Source organism: Anopheles moucheti, chromosome 2 (genome assembly GCF_943734755.1).
Source record: "Anopheles moucheti chromosome 2, idAnoMoucSN_F20_07, whole genome shotgun sequence".
Lineage (NCBI taxonomy): Eukaryota > Metazoa > Arthropoda > Insecta > Diptera > Culicidae > Anopheles > Anopheles moucheti.
Window position 1 is genome coordinate 5,835,048 of NC_069140.1, and position 22,649 is coordinate 5,857,696.

General features: G+C 45.4%; 1 protein-coding gene across 1 annotated transcript; it reads right to left on the reverse strand.

Annotated features, from left to right (window-relative positions):
* Positions 1-5,029: 5,029 nt before the first annotated feature.
* On the reverse strand, positions 5,030-7,272 carry LOC128298436 (sphingomyelin phosphodiesterase-like). Its single transcript, XM_053034185.1, has 3 exons — positions 6,977-7,272; positions 5,467-6,899; positions 5,030-5,392 (listed from the first exon to the last, which is right to left on the reverse strand). Exons 1-3 carry the CDS (start codon positions 7,098-7,100, stop codon positions 5,030-5,032), a joined length of 1,920 nt encoding a protein of 639 aa, XP_052890145.1. The 5' UTR covers positions 7,101-7,272.
* Between the last annotated feature and the right edge of the window lie 15,377 nt (positions 7,273-22,649).

Below are 22,649 nucleotides of genomic sequence, written 5' to 3' on the forward strand. Positions count from 1 at the left end.
CAATACGATAACACAATTTTAATTAGTCTTTAGATAAAGTAGAAATTAGAATAAAGAATTAAAATTCTGTTTTTCCAGAATCCAAATTTAGAAAAATCGTTAACGCGCGCGTTTAACGGGCTTTCGCCGAAAGCTCCCAACGCTTGTAGCGCCATCTATGAGACGATAGCCGAACGAGCGCCTGCCACTGGAAATAAAGCGCCCTGGAAAATGGGAAATTTCTTACTAGGGGCATTTCACTTCCCCTATTTTAAACCTTTGCTTCAGCGTGTCAAAGCGGGGAAAAGGCAGTATATAAATCAGCTCTGCGTGTGTTGTAACATCCTTCCACCGGCCTGGTACCGTTCCACTCCAATGCGTTCCGCTGTACATAGAGTGTAGTGATTCATGAAGTAGTTATCTCCTGTCGTTATGTCTAAGATATCGTGGTAACTCAAAAATGTCCGCCCGGTAGATTTCTTTGGAAATTGGTCAGTTCACATTTCATCCTGATTTCAATGAAATCGCTTCAACTGTTGAGGATTGAATAAATGAATCTTTCCTTGTTTGCTTTGTGGTTACAGAATCTTTAAAAGCCATCTTTGCAGCAACATTTTTAGAAAAAGTAATTCAGTCACCTACATTGTTTTCTTATTGAATAAAATATTTGATTTATCAAATTGCTATTTGTAGGTCATCAACATCAATTAATTCCTTATAAAAAATCTCATTTACGAAAAGACTATTGGGAATACTAACAATCAAACATTCAAATCATCAGAATTTATTCTTTTAATGGTAAGTTTCTGAAGGTTTGAAAGAATCATTTAATTATGCTATTCCTATCTCATTTAATTATATTAACGATATAAACTGAATCTCACATCAACATGATTACAGTGACAGTAAAAAATATAGAAACGTTTGGAGAAAAATATAATGCACTTAATTTTAGTACTTGAGCCCACATTACGTGTTACCAAAGCTATATATGCAAGCTTCTTTATCAACAAGTATCAACTTTATCAAATATAAAAGTATAATCCCACATTGACAGCAAGTTATACAAAACAATCTAGAAGAACTTATAACAGTCTTTAGAATTGAAGAATTATTACACAATAAAAACCGAAGAGAAATCTTAATATTTTACAGAGATCTCTGAAAGTACTTCATGTCCTGTGGTTAGAAATCTTAACATTAATAATGTTACCCAAACATTAAATTTATCACATTCAAAGCCTCAATACAGTATGCATTAAATGTCACACAGTATAAGATAGTTCACATGTACAAATAGTAGTGCATGTTTGACGCCTATTTTCCCTGCCCATTGTCCATTTACGTTTTTATCGTTCTTGTCGATGTTTACAAAAATTAAACAACGATCAAACCTACCGTCTTGTAAATGGACTGATGAAAACAACTACCACGACGACACACATCCTTGCCCACACACACATACAAGCGCGCACACACAACCATGGCCGGGTGAGCAGCCTCGAACAACTTGGTTGTTTACGACGATGATTCAAACTTCGAAATTATGCAGATTCGGGCTTCGAGTTTCATTTCCATACATTATTCCCTCCGTCCCCCGGCAAATGTGGGGTGTGAGCGGTTTGCTGCTGTTGATATTGTTTTCCTCGAACACCACTAGCTTCACTGGCCGGTCCGTGTGCAGGAAGCGACTTACTTTGCATTGGGTCCTGTCTCGTTCGGCATCCTTCTTGGACAGTGTGGCTAGCAAGCATTGTGCCCCTGGTTCGACGCCGAAGCGGGGGAACGCAAACTGCACGAACAAGGAACATTTTCAAGAGCTAACACATTCGGGAGAAAACTTTACCGAGAAGCTCGGAACCCCGGCTCGGAACGGAACGGATACAACCCCGGATGGCGTGGTGACGGAGCGGGAGCGGCAACATACCCGACCGACCAAGGCTTCCAAGGGGTGCTGTGCAGTGAGATCAGCTAAAAAATGACAAAGAACAATAGCTTAAAGACAACCCGGGTGAAGAAGTCCGGCTCTATCTCGACCATTTTGCGGCAGAACGTCCGGCATTGTATCGCAGCGTTGTGGACGAGGAGTGGCTTGGACGGTGGAGGATTCTGCCGAGTCGCCCAAGATCCTGGGAATGCCGGAGCGAATGGGCGGGAGCAAATAAACTCTTATGAGCCACATCGACACGTCCATTCCTATGGGATAGTGTGGGCTAACTGGTTGTAGCGTTGCTCCTTATTCGCATCGGCTAGTATGTGTTGCTAAATTGCTTTCGGAATTGTGGAGTGGACTGGGAAGGCCGGCTCCATTCCAGGTCACCGCCGGCCACTGTGCTGCGAGTCCTGTAGTGCGATTGGTGCTCTTTATCAACTCAACATCGACCGACACTCGGCTCGCAGGGTGGATGGGTATGGAAAATCAACAAGAAATTAAAAGATAGTAACGACGATGACACTGCTCACAATGGCCACCCGTTTGGGGCTGCATCGGAACCGAAGCTCGTCTCGTTTCACACACATATCTAAATGCAAATATAATACTCACTGCTGTCCCATTGCGAATCATCGCCGCGAGAACGGACTCCGTGCACTTCGTCCGAGACAAGAAGTCGAATGGCGTATTGCGTAAGAGTTTTCCCAAAACCAATGACTAACGTGTCCCACGTGAGAAGGTCCCAAGCTCGTCCTAGACTTTCTGCTGCTGCTAATAACATGCTGGGTAATAAAAAATTAAATAAAACGATCCCGATGCCAAGGGATTCCATTCTACATTCTGGACTGCAGCGCTGGATGCACCACCGTCCGAGTGCACGCCGGACTGCTTGGAGAATGAATATAGATGCATCTTGTGCATGCCAGTTGATGCAGTCCATTGCTCATGGCGAGCAAGATTGAGTGTGTGGCAAGAAACGGACATCACAGCCATAAATACCGTCACGATCATCATCAGCAACAGCAGCAGCAGCAGCAACATCAACAACGAAACTTTTATGAATAACCAAATTTCTACAGCTGTTGTGGGGAAGGAGTAAAAGTTTCGCTTTCCCCCAGCTCCGGAACCGGCCTCGGTCTGGTCGGTGCTGATGACGGCACTGGCGCTAACCGAAAACACGGAGAATTCGGCTACTGTTGCTGCTACAAACGAACATTCATTCGATTCAATGTCCTGTTTTAACATGCACGACAACTGTTCGGCCCGGACCCGGGTCCGCCAGGCCCCGGGCAAGACGACTACACTTTGGCTCGAAGGATTTTTCACCTTCAGGTTTCTTCAGCGAACATGCCGTGCAAAAGCTACCCACTACGGAATACGGAATTGAATAGAGAATGTGCCTGTGATACCGAAAATAAACTACATTTACACGATTTACAGCATTTGTTGCTAGTGCCGGATTGGGACAAGCGCCTCTCCCTTCCGAGTACCACTCCGAAGCCCCGGAGCACGAACACCGGAAAACAAAATCGGAAGCTATACCAGAACGGATGCATCTTTCCTTTTGAGAACTTTCTTTCATTTGAATGTTTGATGTACATCAATTTGGACGAATGTTTCAAAGTTTGTCCATTTCGAATTCGATGCACGCTGGTGCCACAAAACTGAAAGTGTCGCAAAGCCGAGTGTGTGCCGAATGTGTGTCCGTTAGAAAGAAAAGCTATCCTGCATGGTCGAGGCACTGGGATGTGTACGGTACGGTCGGCATCGTCCCATACCTTTTGGAACCCCTCTATTGGATCGAGAGTGTTGATGAGTATGCAAAATGGAGAAAAAGAAATCTATTCAAACCATTCAAAGCCCCAAGCACACCAGCTGAATAGATGTGTGAGTGTGTCGTTGTCGAATAATATGTGTCGTGTAGCCGTTGCAAAACCCGTTTGTTCGTGGCATGTTTAACCTGTTGGCATGATATTGTGCAATAAAGATTCAATGCCCAATTAAAAATGCTAAATATTTGTTCTGTCAGTCATTTTCTGAAGCTTAACATATAAAGCAATCATCGGAATTGAACAACATTTTCTACTAAAAAATGCCGTAACAATGATAACTCTTGTGCAACATCTTCATACAAATTAATTTATTTTATTCTGATCTTAGACAATCTGTAAGTATATGTGGAAACAGTAATGTCAAAGACAGACATACGTGAACGATGATTTTCTAAGTACAGGCTGTCCCCGAGATAGACGGTACCTCTTATACGCGGATTCGGAGATACGCGGTTTTTGGAAATTTGACAGATGAGCTAGTTTATAGCGCAAAATTTAAGCAAAAAGATGAAAATTGGTCGAACATACCTTTTTTGTCACATAAAACATTAACATTAAACATTAAACAAACAAATTAAGTCCAGAGAAGGAAGTCGACTCTGTGACTTTGAAGTATAAACTAAATTGCACCAGGATTCGACTTAGGCGGGAATTCGAGTTTTCCCGGATAATTAATAAATATTTTTTCCCGGATTATAGCGGTCCACTATAATAGCGTATCTCGGGGACTGCCTGTACTTAGAGTTCTAGAAGAATAAGTAACTTGCGATCGGTTTTGAGTATGGATTGAAGTCTCAGATTACTATGATTGAAACCACGGAGAGTGAGGATTCGCTCATACTACGGTACAGTCCGTTCGATTGCGCTGTATTAACTGAAGACTACAATATATTCAATATTGCTTAAAGATGATTTAGTTTTAATATATTTATGTGGCATCTAAATTATCTTTACAGGGCGTGATAAAGATGACCAATGAGCTAAGAGCTTATTCATTGCTAGCAATGAAAAAACTGCTTTAATAACTAATCCAAGTAGCCAGAAACTTCAAAGGATTTGAATTGAACCCCAGAAGAAACGGTTTACTACCAATTCTTCAAACAGCAGTTTATTCTTGCTCCTTAAAAAAACCAAACAATAATGGAAATTCAAAGAATAAAAACATTACTCTATTCATCAATTGAAAGCCATACCAGGTAACAATTAGCAAATGCAGTCTTTATATTTCTGGATAAGATTAATTCACTTCCACTTTAAGGGAAACATTGCACCAATAATCAATCAATTATTTTTCCTCATTAAACAGCTCGTCGTCCAGATTGCGGAAGATGGCGGCCAGCGCGTTACACTTGCTGTCATCGTTCGCCTCGTTGGTGACGATCTGGCACAGGTGGTTCAGCAGACAGTCACCGTCACATCCGGCGGCCAGGAACGGATCGCCACGCTTCACCTTCATCTCCCAGTAGTGGCGCAGCTCGGCCGGATTGGAGGCAAACCGACGGACCAGCCCATCGAGCGATGCCGGGCTCACGTTCGACAGCTGAAAGTCGCGGTTGAACGAGTACAGCTGCGTCCAGATCGGGGCCCGGTTCGGGTTCTGGTTGGCCTCGGTCAGGTTGAAGTACCACGACTCATAGTCCGTCACTTGCTGCAAAGACGAAGCAGATACATGGGGCACATATAGCGAAAGTCGTTGAAGAAGATTAAAAGTGAGACACTTACGTAAGTTTGTGGGTTGACGTAGTACACCGCGTAGTTGGGGTTGTAGTTACTGAACGGCACGGTACCACCGGCGTTGAACCCGACATTGATGGCAGCCTGTGGGTTGGACAGCGAGTAGAACAGATTGAACTCGTCGGCGTGCGTGTGTCCGTGGAAGTGACCCTCGACAACGTCCCAGAAGCGATCCAGAATGCGACGGTACTGGCGAGCCCAGGTGCGGTAGCTGGTTCCGGCCCCGATGGGAATGTGGGCCAGGATGTGCACCTTCTCGCCGGCCGCTTCGGCCTGCAGGAGCGTATCGTGCAGCCACTGGAGCTGTGCCTGAAGGTAGGCCGGATCGTACAGAATCCACCAGTTGAACGTGTACGCGTCGTTGTTGTTCATGCCGATGATGCGGAACCCGGGTCGGACCAGCGCCGTGTAGAACCCACCCTGGCGGATGGTTTGCTGCGTGGCGGCCGGCAACCAGGTGGCCCACTGATCGGCCGAGAAATCGTACAACCAGCTGGCAGAAAAGTCGGCCCGATCGATGTAGCTGGGGGCGAACACATTCGTCGGGTTGTTCTCGTGGTTTCCGAGCACACAATAGACGGGCTTCGAGCCGAACACATCCCGGAACAGTTGGTAAGTGCGCGTCATCGAGACGATATTGCCCGCCACCGTTGTCTCCCACACACCGTGATCGATGATGTCCCCGGTGTAGTACACGTACGCCGCATCCGGATGCTGGCGAGCGGCCGCACGCACTGCGTCTTCGACCGCCTTCCAGGGCGAGTCACAATCACGGTAGTCACCCCACTCGCCGGCACCGTCCGCGGGATTCGCCGGAATGCCTTGGCCCTCGCGGCAACAGCACGGCTCACCACACACAGCGTTGTACCCGGTGCGGTAGTGCGGATCGTAGTGCACGTCCGTGATGTGGATGATCTTGAAGTCACTGGCGCCGCGGTTCGGAGTGGTCTTGGAAGCGGTAATTGGACGACCGCCAGCTGGCACATTGATCGACCAGTTCAAAAAGGTCGGATCCTCCAAAACGCAAGAGCCCGACTGGAAGATGATACCGCACATGGTCTGCGCCGTCAGCGACGGACGGTTATCGATAATGTACAGCAAGATATCGACGTTCTTGTTCACGAGCTTCAGGCAGTTGTCTGCGGTGAGAATGTTCAGCGTTTGACAAGTCGAAGCCGCCTGCTCCGCAATACGGTCCCGATCCCAGCCAAGCACACGGCGGTAGGTGAGATAGGTCGTCAGCAACGCACGACAAGCCGTGCACTCCACGGTCAGGTACGGCAGCGGATGGTCATCCATCTCCATCCGGAACATATCCGGCTGCTGGCGCATGTACTCGAACATCTCCTGCAGCCGCTCCGATCGCTCACCCGACTCAACATACTTGGTGTGCTCCACGTAGAACTCTTTCTCGAATGCCTCTGTTAAACGGAAACACGGAAACGGATCGTGATGCGATCTCGACGAAATCCAACCCAAACGATCGTGCGTCACTTACCGTCAAACTTCCTCTGCTGCTCAACCAGTTTGGCGTAGTTGGCCGGTTTCACCTGGTAGCTGGTGATCGACCCGATCACCGCCGCCACTATCACCAACGAGGAAACGATCGCAACGCGTCCCATTCTGCCGATTCTGCGTGAGCTCCCGTGACTGCTCCCGATGACCAGCAACACCTACTGACCGGAGCAATTCTCTCATGCGTCCACTGTAGCTCGCACCCGTTTTTATATCAAACCTGTTCTGGAATGTGTCGTATTTTGGGAACTGTTGTTGTTTTTTTTCTTTTCTTTCCTTTCTTTGCCTCCGTATTTTTGTCCTCGCTTTTCGTCGCTTTCTTCCCCGGGGGTCTCACACGCCACTACGCGCCGCGTCCGATATCAACGAGCAACGGTCGATTGTGTTGTGTGTGTTGCGCGCGGGTTTGCCACCTGTCCGCGTCAATACCGTTAGGCCATTAGCGCCCGAAACAGACCCACCCCTCTTTCCCTCAGCACCACCACCCCTCGACCGCCTTGGGGTGTCACTCGGGGGCCAATGTTTAGCAACTCAGCTGGAGGGAGCATCGACGGAGCTCGCTCGTATCAGGGCGGACTTTCATTTTCAGGTGTCATCGGTAAGGTGTTGTACGAGTCGCGATGTACATTCGCTGATAGATCGACGAAATGCTCTATCACGGTCGAGCATCAGGGTCGAAGAGCGCAAAAGTAATGAGTGCCAAAAATATCATGTCGCTAGAAAACATTACAAAAACCCCGAACGAGCCCCCTTTCGCATCATACGATACGGTAATACGGCGCAACTTGGCAGCCACGACGCGACTGCTTGGATGGGTTGATAAACATTACAATCCACCTTAAAAACACGTGCTCGCGGTGTGGGTGAACGTTTCGCATGAGCGATCTGCGGCTGATAGGCGAGTTTTTGGTCTGCCGATCCAGGGGGTAACAACGAGTTGCAGCGTCATATCGGTCGATACAAGAGGTACAGAAAGGTTTAACATTCGATACTGCTTGTTTCATGCCATTCTGATTGATAGTGACCTCAAACAGTGACTTTACCACAAATGAAGGTGGCTTAGACTTAAACCTCAGTATCAATTTTACAACTGCTACGAATCGAACAGCGATAAGGAAAATCATATACTTTATTGATGTACTTAGTCTAAATTTACATTAATCCTATAAGTCAATAAATACTGTTGAAAGGTTGAAAACCTCCCTAACAATACGATCTGCCATCGATTTGTCCAGCTATTTGATTAAATGGTGGTTTAGGCGGTTAGGCGTCAAATAAAGCAAAAGTTCCTCACAACATTCACCAACAATAAATGTGCAGACACACATTAACATTTAAACACTTTTAAAATATAAATAAAACAACCGTGCCATAGTCGAAAGGTTAAATCACGGAGGAAACTACGGCCTGGTATGTAATATTTGGCTGTTAATTATTTCAGACATTAGCCATCAATTCAAGATACTGAACCGGAAACAATAATATCGAATAGCTTTCTACGGAGCACATCGAAGAATTCTCCAAAGTACTTGTGGAACTAATTGTGTCCAGAAAAATAGCTTTGATCACCAAGAATTAGAACCAATCCTCAATCTTTCAAAAGATGCCTGAAGGTGATGAACAAAGTACCGTATTTTAGCGAGTATAACGACCCCCTTTTAGGTAAAAAATGGCCAAAGTCAAGTTAAAGGGGTCGTTATACAAGGGTAGTAACTTTTCCGTTCTAACTTTAAGGATTAAAGGTCGTTTTGTTGAAATAAAAGGATGGATGGATAAGACAAGGATGAATCTGTGGTTTAATAATGTTTGGAGCTAGAGACCTGGAGCTCTTATGATAAATCAGCAATGCTAGTACTGGATGCATGTAGAGGTCATTTACCAGCAGAAGTAAACAAATTGTTGCCCTAAGCAAAACGTTTCTGGAAGTCATTCCTGGAGGTCCAACCAGTCAGCTGCAACTACTACCGTTTAAGGGTTTGATAAGAGAAGAATGGAGTAAGTGAATACAAGGGGCTGATTCGAATCTGACTCCTTCAGGAAGAATAAGAAAAACCCACCATTCCAGCGATCTGACAATGGGTCATCACTGTATATTCAGAAGTCAGCAAAGCAATTGTCGTCAAATCCTTTCAATTATTTATGCAATCATGCAATTTATGAAGATAGTAATGACGGGGATGATGACAATGAAAATGTGTTTGAAAACACCAGTGAGGTCGATATTAAAGAGTATTATGAATTGTAATGGTCAAAATTAAATGTAACAATAAAATTGTTCTGATTTAAAAAAAAAGAAATTAAAGCTTAATTTCCAAAAATCTTGGATAATTCATCTAGGAGGTCGTTATACACGCTAAAATACGGTAGATGTTATTGCCTCATATGTTAGCAAACTTTATCCTGCCGATTCAATAGTTCTACAAGTAAATGATGTATGCGAGACACATCATGCCACATTTTGTTCATTTGGCTATATGACAGCTAATCCTGCTTTATTCCGTTTTGTAAACAAACTGCGACAACTTTAAAGTACAGCAAGATTCCCTGTGTTCTATTCCCAATTTGTTACGTGTCCAGACCCTCTCTGTTGCAGTTCCGTTATATCTCAAGGAGGCTTTAGAATATTCTTCGTAAATATTATTTAGATTTCTTATGAGGTACCGTAACCCAATCATTCTAGTTCCAAGACTTGCAGTCAAAATAAAGGAATAAATAATTATACACACGGAAGTACAAAAGGTCATTTTCGTATCCTTCCATATAGGACCATTTTTTGTCATGAAAATCTGCAGATATTTCATATCAAATAAATTTAACACTACAATCAGTTTATTGTTCCCATTTTTACAACAATCCAACATTACACGGGAAGCTGTAAAAATGTGTCTTCCGGAGTACAATCCAGTGCAACAAGAAATAATATTCAGGAAAAGCTATCCCACGACCGAGCGTAAAGCTTAGTCTCTGGCCATCCGAATGTCGGTTAGCGCAAACGATTCGCCAGCCCACAGAAAGCTCCCCAACAGGACCGTCTTTGTTCACGGTGGCTGTGGTTTTCTACCAAAGTTCTAGCGAGTCTTTGTGTTGGGCTCCAGGCCAAACGAGCATTCAAACACACACACTCCGGAAGTAGTAAGTGCTGCAAGATAACTACTTTGCTGCTTTTTCCAACACGTCGCCTATCTTGGAAACACTTCCTTTACTGGCCACTGCCCACCGGCAAGACACACAAGGCTTTTAGGGTAGAACGGCACTGGTGTCCTATCTCACCATGGTCAAGAATGGTCAAACAAAGCGATTAAATAAAGGGTTTGATAAAGAGCGGATATAGCAGTGACTCTTGTGCCTATGAATTCTTTAAAACTGGCCGTTCCATCCGTTCTGCTGCTGCTGATGCTGCTGCGGTAAGGATGCAAGCTCTTGGGAAGTTTTGCAATTGCCACTTTTTGTCTTTTTGCTCTGGCTGGCTGGGAAGGTACTTCAAGGCAAAGCTAACATACGATTCGGCTGGCTTGTGTGGTTTGCTGGCGAAAGATAACGCCGTAGCTGGTCGTTTTCTTCGCAGTGAAATGAAATACCAGCTAAATGTATGAAATTCATCATATATTTATACCGGAAACGTTTGTCCGCATAGAAAGTCCGTTACCGGGCGAAGAAAGAATCTGTTGATTTAATATCTTTAACGTCCGCAGCCGAAGAGACACTTCATTGTTACCGAACCCTGTACCCAGGGTGCGCAAATGTTCTCAGCATCTTTTCCCCGCCGTTGTGCTTTAATCTCGAGCACGTTGGTTTTGAAAACGAAACGAAACACAACCGAAGCGATAGAGGAAGAAAAAACAGTAAACGTAATCTAAATTCCAACGGTTGTCCATTTAATAAATGTAACGGTTGAGCATCGCTTCAAAAACCTGCTCCAGCAGACGAGTCCGACGGCGATCCAAGGATGCGGGGATGAAAACCGGGTTTCCACACATCTTCCCAGCATTCAGCATTTTCACGTGCACATCTTCCGGCCAGCCTGGCAGGATGTTGCCCGGAACGGACAAAACTGGTTCTCGAAGACAGGCGCCGGACTGGACCACCACGTTCTTCCTTCCCACCACGGTTTGGAGCGGTCCGTGAGAACCGAAAGGACTCGCAAACCAAACGCCTGACTCGAAGACAAGAAGCGACACGCAAGAAAGGAAAATCAAAACCTCATCAAACTGCAACACCCCACAGCAATCAAACTCGTTTTCTTCCTTTGTGCCCAAAATATTCCTTGGGTTTTTACTTGAATAGATTTAGATTAGAAATGTTGGTTACCTTTTTTTTTGCTGTGCAGCCCTGCTTACTCAGCAACTAAGTGCTTGTGGGTTTGATGAAAAACGCACACAGACACACACACACATGGACACCCGAAATTGCTTACTGACCGCATGCACATTGCATCTAGCAGCAATTTTTCGAACTCGCCCTCCATCCACGTCCGCAAACCCGAGTTGCTCGACGATGCTCTGGCACTACCAAGTTGGACCAAACCGAGCATGGGTCTCGGACAAAAGTAATAATTTTATAAATTGCACAAGTAAAGTTGTTGATTTTTCCTTTCCATCGTCAGGCTCCTCGGGGGGCAGTTCGTGAGGGTTGAACAGAACGAGTGGCGAGGAGAGGAGTGAATATTTTGATAGCTAGCTGATTAGATATGGCTGAAGTTAGCCTGTTATCTGCTACATAAAAGGAGGGAGAGCGAGAGAAAGATGTGTTCTTCTTTCTTTCATATTTTAGACTGCAGAGTGTTCAGTAAACAAACGGTAATCTACTAAGTTTGTTAGTCGTCTAGTTAATGAAATATTGAATATTGCAAAAGTTCCTGTTTGTTGATTTTCATTCCCTGCAGGACTCGTTTCCTTAATTTAACACCCCCAAACGCTGGTCAGAAATAATCGATAGTTTCTTTACCTAAACAAAGACGAAACCCTTCCAGTGTTTTAAATACTACTACCTACTCGAGAAAACAACTCATGGCGGGTAGCATTTCCATCTTTCCCGGGCGCCCTTAAGTATGAATCCTTGAGGAAAACACTGCGCTGTATATCTTCCCGGCGGCACATACACCGTACGCTGTTTGTGTGCCATGTTCTGCGTGTATGTGGGCTGGATCAAAGCGGCAAAGAAGCCCCTTGATTTGTATACTTTCTTCTTAACCACCGCGCACCAGGCAAAAGGATGGCGATGATTTGGTCAACCGTACCCACCGGCCGGTACGAACCCCATCTTGCGAACCCCAGAGAATCAGCAGCGGGCGGTGTAATATCGACCATCTCGTACCAAACGACTTTGCCGCCTTCTTACGGTAGGGTGTACACGCACCAATGTGTATGTGTGAAGGGTGGCCAAGTGGATGAGGGAGTCTAATATTTTGTACCATTCATTCCTTCGAGGGATGTTAAATATAGCCCTGTGTGAGTGCTGTGAGTGAGCAAAAGGCCGTAAGAAGATTTCCAACCCTTCCTTCGGGAAGGCTCACTGGTACCGACTTGGTTAAAAGATTAGCACATTGCGAAGGGGTTCGTAACAGTAGGTCAGATATTGTTTAGCTCGTACTCAGTTATATTAGAAACTGACAACTGATCTATCGTGCAAAATTGGATAAGAAATAGAGGGTCATATTTGAATGCTTCTCATCTGATTCCACCGTTAACTTATCTTGGATATCTGACTGTTATCTGCTTGTATAAAATAGGGCCTCTGTACAACCGTTCCCAAAACGTCAGGCAGACATTTTCTTCAATTTTCCACTAACTAACATCACAAGAAAAAGTCTATCATAATCGAGAATGCTTTGTGAAACCGAACTCGTCCAAACCAGGCACCAAAAATCCTCGAAAAGGCAAATGATTCCTGAACATTCCGTCTTTCGTTCCGTTTCTGACAGCTGACCCCCGGGTAGGTTTAGGTTGGCCCAAAGTTGACCTAACTTTACACAGGCCAAAGAAATACGAGCTTACCTCAGAGAACGGACGGAAAGATTGGGCGGAAACTGGAAACTATTCCTAATTTCACGTCACTGCATCAAACCTAGAATGATGACAAGTTAATTAAAAAAGTTATGGGAAATATAAAAACACCCCCCCAATGTGTGTGTGTATGAAAATATGAAATCGGTGAACGTTTCATCAATAAAAACAATACCATTTCACCGGCATGGAAGTGAGCATGGCAGAATCCGAGGGTAAAGAGGTACTACCATTCGCTTGCGGAGTGTGTAATGTGGCCCTGCGCAAGGTTACCCTGCTCGGAAGCCAATTTCAGTATTTTCATCCTGGCATGCTCTGGCTCCCCGTGCACCTGCCCCAAAACATATCGAACGAAGCGAACTAGCTCCGTACGCCATCAAAACGATCGGGTTGGAGGAGTTTACATAATCTTTAATCAGAAGAAACATTTTCCTTTGGCACTGGTGATGGCTAAAAAGGGTATCACCTACCCGCATCTGGCAACATAACGTAACGCAAAAGGTTCGGTACCCGATGCCTGATATGCCGTACCCATCCATCCATCCTGCATGGATACCCATCCGACCCTAGATGGACACGTAGATAGTAGATCTGCTGGTGGAAACCCGGACCGGGCGGAGGAGGGTGGCCAATATTCTTCCGACCGGTCTTTTGGCTGGGGATCATTTTGTTTTGGGTGTCTTTTTTTTTATTTCTAACTTTTCGAAAATGGTTCGTACCAGCAGTAGCAGTGGCGCAAACCTCCCCGATGTAAGTCGTTTCCGAGAAATTGGAAAAGGGTTGGGTTTAATTTTATAGATCTCATTAAACTATCGACCGGGCCGAAGACATTGGAGATGCAGGCAAAAACGGGGTAAAGCGTTTGGGGGGAATTATGGGCTACGGGGGTTACGGTCAACTCGGTAAGATTGCAAACCGAATGGAGACTGGCGGGAAGTATCTTTGCGCGGTACCAACTTTACAATCATGCGCAGGACGAGCGCCAACATTCTAACCCGCAGCTGGCAATAAACACCTTCCTACGCCAATCGGCGGTGGCCAGGTGACGCCTGTCGGTTAATGCTCACAGTTATGAACTGCCAGGCCGGGGGTTCCGGTATCAGTCGATGAATAATTCAGTAACGGTAATTGATTCAATCAATCATATTTTTTGCGGTTGAGAATCTGTTGTTCTTCGGCAGTAGTCAATGTAATCATAGTAGCCTGGTGACATCTGGTGCTTGCATGCAGTGGGAAAACGCATTAGGAAAATGGGTAACTTGGATATTAGCGTAATGATTTTATGACACTGCACAACTCAATTAATGTTGTAATGGGCGTTTATACTATCCACTGCATCCTTGAAAGTGAAACATTCTGAGGTATTATTCTGTGGTAATTATATTGAAAATTTTATCAACTTATTTAATATTTTTAACTATAAAATAAGGTTATGTTAACTATTAAAATAGCTTGCTAAGCAACCTAAAGCCACTGTACACAAAAAACCTCTACGGAAAGCAAGTTATTAAACAACGATTCTTTCGTAAACAGTGTTTGCTGCCGTTGTCGGTACACGACATATAAAAACAACAGCAAAACAAAAACAAATTCCAACCTAAAGTCTTGATTTTGTTTGTGCCCCAAAAACTACAACGGACAGTGAAGCGTCGCTTGACAGGATGGAAACGATGTGCAAAAGCTCGAGACGATAGCCGGCCAGGATATCCAATCGACAGGCACATCCGTCGCTTTTGCGGCCCACAGCCACCCGGGAAGGTCCATCCGTGTCCCCCAGCGCCATCTTTTATGCAGGGATTTCTATCTTGCCTCGTTTTGCTATCGGTCCGCTACACATGCCGAAGTGGCAGCCGAGATAAACTTTCAAATTATTTTCCCCACTGCCGGGCCAACCGCCACCGGGCCAACCTCCGTGCCATTATCACCAACCTCTCTGGTCGATGCGTTGTCATACGCCACGGCAAACGGTCTGGCTCCATCGGAGGAGCAAGTCTCTTTTGTATACTTTTATAGTTTATAATAATCTTGCATATATAATTAACTTTTGGGTTTAAAATTTTATAGCTTCATGCAGCATGTGATACCTTAACCGGCCACCGGCCGGTGGCTTCTTCCCTCACTTGGCAGCACGTGGTGTATTGGTGTGGTTGGCCCAAGAGGGTAAATGCATTGGTTTTTGTTGTAGTATATAGCCAAGCGGAGTGGACCTGGGTTTTGCATATCGGCATGTCGTCGACAAGTCGATGGTATGGTTTCTAGTCGGAGCTGGTTATCTAATGGCGTACCGAGAATCGACCTCTGGCCGTGGAGAAGCCTCGTTTCTTGGGCGCTCAGGAGCTGGACATGTAATTCTGGAAGGATAGTTTGAGCTTCCAGCCAAACATGCATGGAGATTTTAATAGTCTTACGGTGTTGTGTGCAAAAGATATTGATACAAGCATGAAGCGTTATGGTTTCATTCTGTAATTCCTCCTTCAGTTGTTTAAGTTATGTATTTTTTAACTCTTCAAGACTTCCAACATTCAATTACTTCAATGGCTCAGATTAGTCTCGGTCTTGGTCGTGGTATCGTACTGATGAATTCCTCCTAGACCATATCCATCACGTACTGGAAGCGGAATCCCTTGGCACCAATATTCATGTATCACCGTGTATCGTCCCTGGCCTCAGTAAGGAACAGGACGCATTCGCCCAATCCCGTGTAACCGGTTTTTGCTCTCAACTTTTCAACCCCTCGAACCGTGTGCAAACGATTACACAGCCAGACAATGTCAGCTGCAGCGTCACCCAAATCCCAAGCGCAACCGACGCCACCGAACTAGATTTCCCAAAACCGCCATCCCCTCGCAAGGAAAAAAGCGCACCCCTATTTCGCGCCGAACCAACGGATCACGAAGGGTCGCAACGTAAGGTCGGCCTGCTTTGTTTTTTTTTTTGCTTCGCTCGCTTCAGTCGCTCTCTATTCCGGCAGTTGTGGCTCGTTGGCGCGTTTTCCCGCCCGCGGTCATAACAGGGCACAACCTTTTTCCGGGGTGAATAGCACGGAACGGAACGGCGTCCCGTTGGTGGATAGCGCAACACCGGCACGGGACGCCATTTTACGCCCAGCCCGATTTGGGCCAATGTCGTCGGGCTGGTCGTCGAGATGGGGTGGTTTTCCGGGTTGTTGTTTTGTTTTCGCCCTCCCGAACGCGGGTCTGGGTGTCCCGTTTGTGGATAATCATGTCATGACTTCTGCCATTACGATTGTTCCCTGTGACGGGGTCGTGGGTCGGGCTAATTGGTCTAGTGATACAACTTGTTAATAGGCCCACGGACGCGGTGGATTCAAAATGGGATCCGTTACAGCGGACCCGTGCTGCCGTTGCTTGTCGGGTTTGGTCCGGTAACCGATTGGATGTGTCTTGGAATGGTCGTAACTTTCGCCACGCTTTTTATGTGCCGTATTTATCAGTAAAAACACACTTTATTGCTCCCTAGTTTTGCCCCAAGCAGCGTACCCTTTCGCCAATCCGGGCCACTGTAGGACCGAAAAGTAAACCGTGCCATTTTCGTGAATCGCAAAGATGGACCCGGTCCCTCACCCACAGAACTCACCCATGGTGAGCCATTTACTTGGTGCAGCTCTCCCCCCTTGCATTCGGACCTCCACCCGGCTGCTGCCACGTCCACGGTGCGGTTGGAAACAGAACTATATTAAACATTAATCGCCGCTCGGTTATGTCATAATTTTTGTTCACACACAACTTTTATGTTTAATCATAAAATGTTGCTTCGCAAAACTGACCCGTTTGGTGGAGTGCCGGGACAGAAACCAGTACGGCACACAGTGTCCACCCGGCAGAGTCGCAATGGTGAGTCGTTGAATACTTTAATACATACTCTGGGAATAGTGGCCATTATTTTTCTTTATGATCATATCTCTTCGTCTCGATCTCGCCGTCTCGGGTGCCGTGTGAACGAAGGTGCTCTCACACTGCGATGCGACCACGCCGTGCGGGACTTTGCAAGAGGTTGAGAAAATGGAGCACAGCACCACCGGGAAAATGGTGCTCGTTTCCTCGAGGCTTCCGTGGGTTAGGATTGTGAACATAATTTTCCTTCTTCCTGCTAGCGGATTCGGTTCTGATTTCGTTGAAAGCGATGGAATTCCTGAGAAGACATTAAGGAGAAAAAGTCCTTACGTGTGTCTTGCAGGAGGAAATTCTAAAAATTACACATTATTTGCTGATGGACAATCTTTTCTTAACTCTGCTCGAACTCGTTTCACCTTCCACTCCAGGACTTTCAAGTTTTTAAGCCAAGCAATTCCGCAATTTCTTCGGACCTTTCATTACACGGGAATGTGCCGTAATAAAGTGGAAGTTCCCAAAGTATATATTATGAATAAATATAAGTTTTCCTCGGTGCACAAAATTCGCCAATGATGAATAATTTACCGTATCGCTTTTCCACCGTAGTCAATTTATGAGCCACTAACAGCTTTGTTCCCATGTTCGCCGGGTTCAGCTTTTGGCCATGGGATCCTTGGGATGGCTCCAACAAATACACACACACACATATTGGGAAACCACCAGCATATACGTGCCCTGTGCTTTACAGCCAGCATCCCATCCCTGGGTTTCCATGCTCACCCATGAGATAAAGTGTCCTATCTTTGTCTGTCTCTCGGTCTGTATGTGTGTGTACTTGTATCGGTCCTTAAGAGACTCGCACCGATATGGGGGAAAGGTTCATCGGAACAGGGGGAACGAGTGAAGAAGAGGCTCGAAGGATCGAAGAATATATAAACCCATCCTCCCTTTTGGCACTGTTTGGTTTAACTCCCCTTAAGGCGTCCGGGAGTCCGGGAGGAAGCTGGCGGAGACACGGACGGTTACCATGCTGTCTTGCACGATGCCTGACGCCTAATACCTTCCCGGGGTTTTCCTTCGACCTCCCTGGTCATCCCATACCACAGACCATTGTAGGTTTAGAAATCTCGGTGCTCAAAACTTACGCCCGTAGATATAACTATTATAAAGTTTATAGACCAATACCTCCTTTCGTGGGGCCTCCTTTCGGGTAGGGTGCTCGGACCGAACCAGTGGAAATAGGTTTGCTGCTTCGTTCAGCATTTTCTCGGACAAATGGATCGATCGAGAAGGGCGCATCGGACGCACCCGAAACAAAACCCGCCCCCCACCTTCATCGGTTGCCCTTTCTGAGTATCAACAACAGCAAAAATGGCCGGAAAAACTGGTCATGACTGGACCATCAAGCCACTCCATTCCCTGCTTCATCGATTCCCCTGCCGTCCTCGCTTCTGCACGTGCTCGGTGTTCCATCGATTGGTGTTCCCGTGATGTTAAAGTAATTTTCCATAGTTTTGGAGTTATCTTTGATGAAGGGCAGACACTCTTAGAAAATACGGACGGCAAAGCCACCCAAAACACCCAACGCCCACTTACTTTATCATGTTTTATATTTAACCCCCATTCCGTAACGATCTCCTTCTCGTTCCGCCATTGGGGTAACGGTGGTCTGTGTGGCCACCTTTGGAAGCAGTAAATCGTACCAGTAGCTTTCTCTTTCTTAGCTTCACCCATAAAAAACCTTAAATCGAAACTATTCCTTCGAGAATAGGTGGACCGATTGTAAGCGATGCTGCCAAAAAATCGATAGTACCAGTCCCATCATGGTGGCCCGAACGAAAACAACTAGCCGTGATGAATAATATTTGTCCATCAATCGTCTGAACGAATGACTTGGCAAGATCGATTCGTTGTTAATCTTGTTAACGTTTTCTAACGAACTGGAATTATAACTTCTTTAATCTCGTTTGTAATCAGAAGAAAAGCCCCACTCAATCCGCGTGGGTATAGTATCAGCAATTGGATTACCGCCGTCAGCAGTAGTGCAGCTTCCAGCATCTTCAGCTTTAGGAACCACTCTTTGAGACCACTCTCGAAGTAAAAGCACCATTACGCATCACAAACACTAATCAAATAATGCCATAAAGCGGTAAAGTAATTACAGCAAGCAGAGGATATGTAATGCTGGCGCACATTTGCTCCTGGCAGCACAAATCCGAGCTCCGAGCCTTATTGTCCGGCGAGGTGAAGTTCCCGGATGTTCCACCGGATAGGACAAATATTAAAGTTTCTTAATGGTTTAATTAAATCAGTAAATCCTCAATTGCTCTTTTGCTCGATTGATTGAAAGAAAAGGCACACCTAATGAAGAGATCTCCCCTTTTGGATCAAAGTGAGGGGGAATTTAGCGAGTCCCAGCCCATCGCGACCGGTCCCGGGGTGTCTTTTCGCCGGCCGGAGGTTAGCATTTTAATTAGATTTCGAAGACAACCGTACACCACAATTGGTGTACCGCCCTCGGTGTTCAATGCACTCGAGCAAATGCTCCAATTACCAACCCTACGGCGGACGGAAACATGCGGAATTCTGTCTCCACATTAGCTGGTCTCGCATATCAATAGCATCGAGTGCGGGTGTCTTGTGCGCTGCAGATGGAAGGTATTTTAATTTATGCATTTTAATCTAGCATCTAGTTCTCCCGAGTTCACCTTTTTGCATCCCGCAGAGTGCAGAGTGCAGAAGTGCAGACATTACAGAACAGAAGTTCTCGAATCGAAGTTATTTCCCATTGAAAACCAACCCGCTTTTGCCATCCGTTTGTGATGCGAACAAAATGTGGAATAAAAAGAACTATTGTCAACGATGGTAAAATAAAAAGAAATTATCTCTGTCCTTTGCCGGTATACTCCGAACTCTGGAGATTGGGGACAGATCAGAAAAATAGCTCGAACTCTTGTTGGTTTAGAATGGGCAACATTCTTCGGTAAGGCGTCGTACTTCTAATGATCCATGTAATGTGCCAACCGCACCGTGTGGAGTATTAGAGGCAATAGCTCCCTCTACCGGACACAGACACTCCAGTAAACCTAGAGACCCGGGTCCCCGACAGTGTTTGATGTTTAGTGACAAGAGGAATCAGACGTAATTGGCGAGTGTTTTCTGCCACCATCAGACGAAGGACGGTTGTACATAGCTCAACACGTCATTGCTCTCTTCCTGCAGTATCTTCACCCCCTCCTGGTGGTGAAGTCCCAGCTCTAAACACAAGAAGCAAGTGCGCCTCAAAATGGCCCTGCTGCTGTGAAATTGCTGAAAAACTGAGCATCATAAAGTAAAAGACATAATAAAATGCCAGATCTCTGCCACCAACCCACCCCGATGTCTCTTTTCCGGCCATCCTTTCCAAAACACTCGGATTCCTCGGATCAGGAGGTTCAGCTTTCCTTTTATAAAACTTTCTCCCATTTAGTTTCTTCTTTTCTCTGAAACTTCACCCCCTCCCCAACCCGGCTCAGATGAACAAAGTGCCTTAAGGTTCCTATTTCGTTCGGGTCACCACATCTATTATGCTTTCAGTCACTGAAACTACTGCACACAGCATATCGAAGTTTTCCAACACTGGGATGGGGGTTTATGGAAAACTCGCCCCATCGACACAAACGATACTGCTGCTGCTATTCCTCTCTCTACGTGTGTATGTGTGTGTTTGTGAGTGCGAAAGGGTGGTGCTGAAGTAATGACGCTTCAGCAAGGCAAGGAAGATTGTGGGATGATGCCGGACGATACACCTCAGGCACATCAAACCACTGCTCTTTGCCGAACCGAGAGCGTCTTGCTGTCGACCAAGCCAGTCCCCTTTTTGGTTGGGTTGGAAAATAAAACGAACGCAACATCGCAAAACAGGGAAGAAACTCATTTTCCGACCCCTCCCTTTTCACTGGCATCGAGCAAAACTTGAGGCCGAACTGAAACAAGAACACCGGAACGGAACGAACAGCCGAGGGAGGGCGAACCGCCTCGGAAGACATGCTGGAACGAATGTCGTCGTTGTTGGTTTCCATCGTACGGGTTACCATGGTAGCGTCTCACCACATCGAACTTGAACGCTTGGGGTTTTTGACGGTACGGACCGGACAGATACATCGAGTTTGAGGAAACCGTCTTGACGACTTTTTCAGGGAAAAAACAATGTAACGCAGTGCTGTCGGTGATTGCGCAAATTGGACAAAGTACATTCTTTATCAAACATTGGACTTTCATACTTTCATAAACATAAAAACTTCAAATACTATTTACAACATTAAAAGACATTTGATTCATTGCGAATTCTAACCACACAATCAAGTAACTGTAACGGATCATATTAAACTGCTTGTTTTGATGCTTCTACCATTCCCAAAGCGCATCTTTCGTCGTCCAAACAGACCTCGCTAGGTTTAATTAATAATGCGAATGATATTAAACCATGCACACATCTTCACACCACGTGCGGTGCGATTGACAACGTGCAACCTTGCTCTAAATGGTACCCTGGGCTGTGTTCATTTCTTCAGCTGTGACACATACACACCAAAAACCCACCCCACATTGTCTGTGCCGTGCACAAAGCATCTCAAAGTCCAAGAGTTGCTAATACGATAACCGGTGACTTGGAAACTTACCAAAGGAGAAGCCATCGATTTTCCACAACTACCCGAAAAAGCAAGATCGATGCCTGGCCTGGACCGAGAGGCCAACGACGACGTGGACCAACCGACCGGCCGTTTCTCAGAAGTGTTTTACGGATTATGTTCTACATCATCGCATTTGTGACCCTCGTCGTCATTGTCGTCATCGTGTGTGCTCTAGAGCAGTTGGTTGACAATTTCCCAACCCATCCCCGGAGGCCAGAGACATTTTGCTTTGCTTTCCCTTTATTCCTACAGCATTCTCAACCGCCACCGGACTGGCAAAGATAACTATAAGGCAAAGAAACACGGACACGAGGATAATTCGCTTTATCTTGAGGAGGGGAAAGGGCAAAAGGGGCTGATGGGAGGGAAACCAAGGAAAAACCTGTTCAATGGTTGCAGTGGTCTGAAGCAAAATAGGGAAAATAAAACATTCCACGCGTGTATGTCTGCAAGATTGTTCCTTCCCGTGATTGTGTTTCTGGGGAAGTTTAAAGAGTCTTCTAGTGGCTCTACCGGGGGGAGCAAACAAGAAAAAATATAAATCTATGCAAACGGTCACAAAAGAAGTTCCGAATGAAAGTCGATAACAGTGGTCCTGGATTGAGATTGGAGTTTAATTTATTATACCACTCAGCAAGCATTTCTCTGCGGGACCTACATCACTCCATCAGTGATCGATTGGTGATAAGAAATCGGTTATGATAATGTTAATTAAATGTCCATTTGTTTATTTATTCTTCCATTCACTTCTGATGACTGACCACGTTCTGTTTTATTACTCAAAATTGTGCAATTTACTGCAAGAAAATTAGCTTATTTTATTACAATTTACTAGGATTTGCTCAGAACTACTACCGTTTGTTACTTCAATTTGATGTAAACGCCTTTTAGATGTTCTGATGGACAATCAATCTAATTAATTTACTAAAAAGTAACAAATAACCAACTTACCTACACTTCAAAGAGATTTTATTTGAGCGAAATATTTATGGTTTTCATAAATGTTTATTAATTATTGTAAAATATAAGTAAAATACCTACATCAATTTTAGGGATTTTGTGGATTATTAGGGATTTTGAGATATTCATGAAGCAACAAATCGAATTAAATTTATAAAAACCATGGA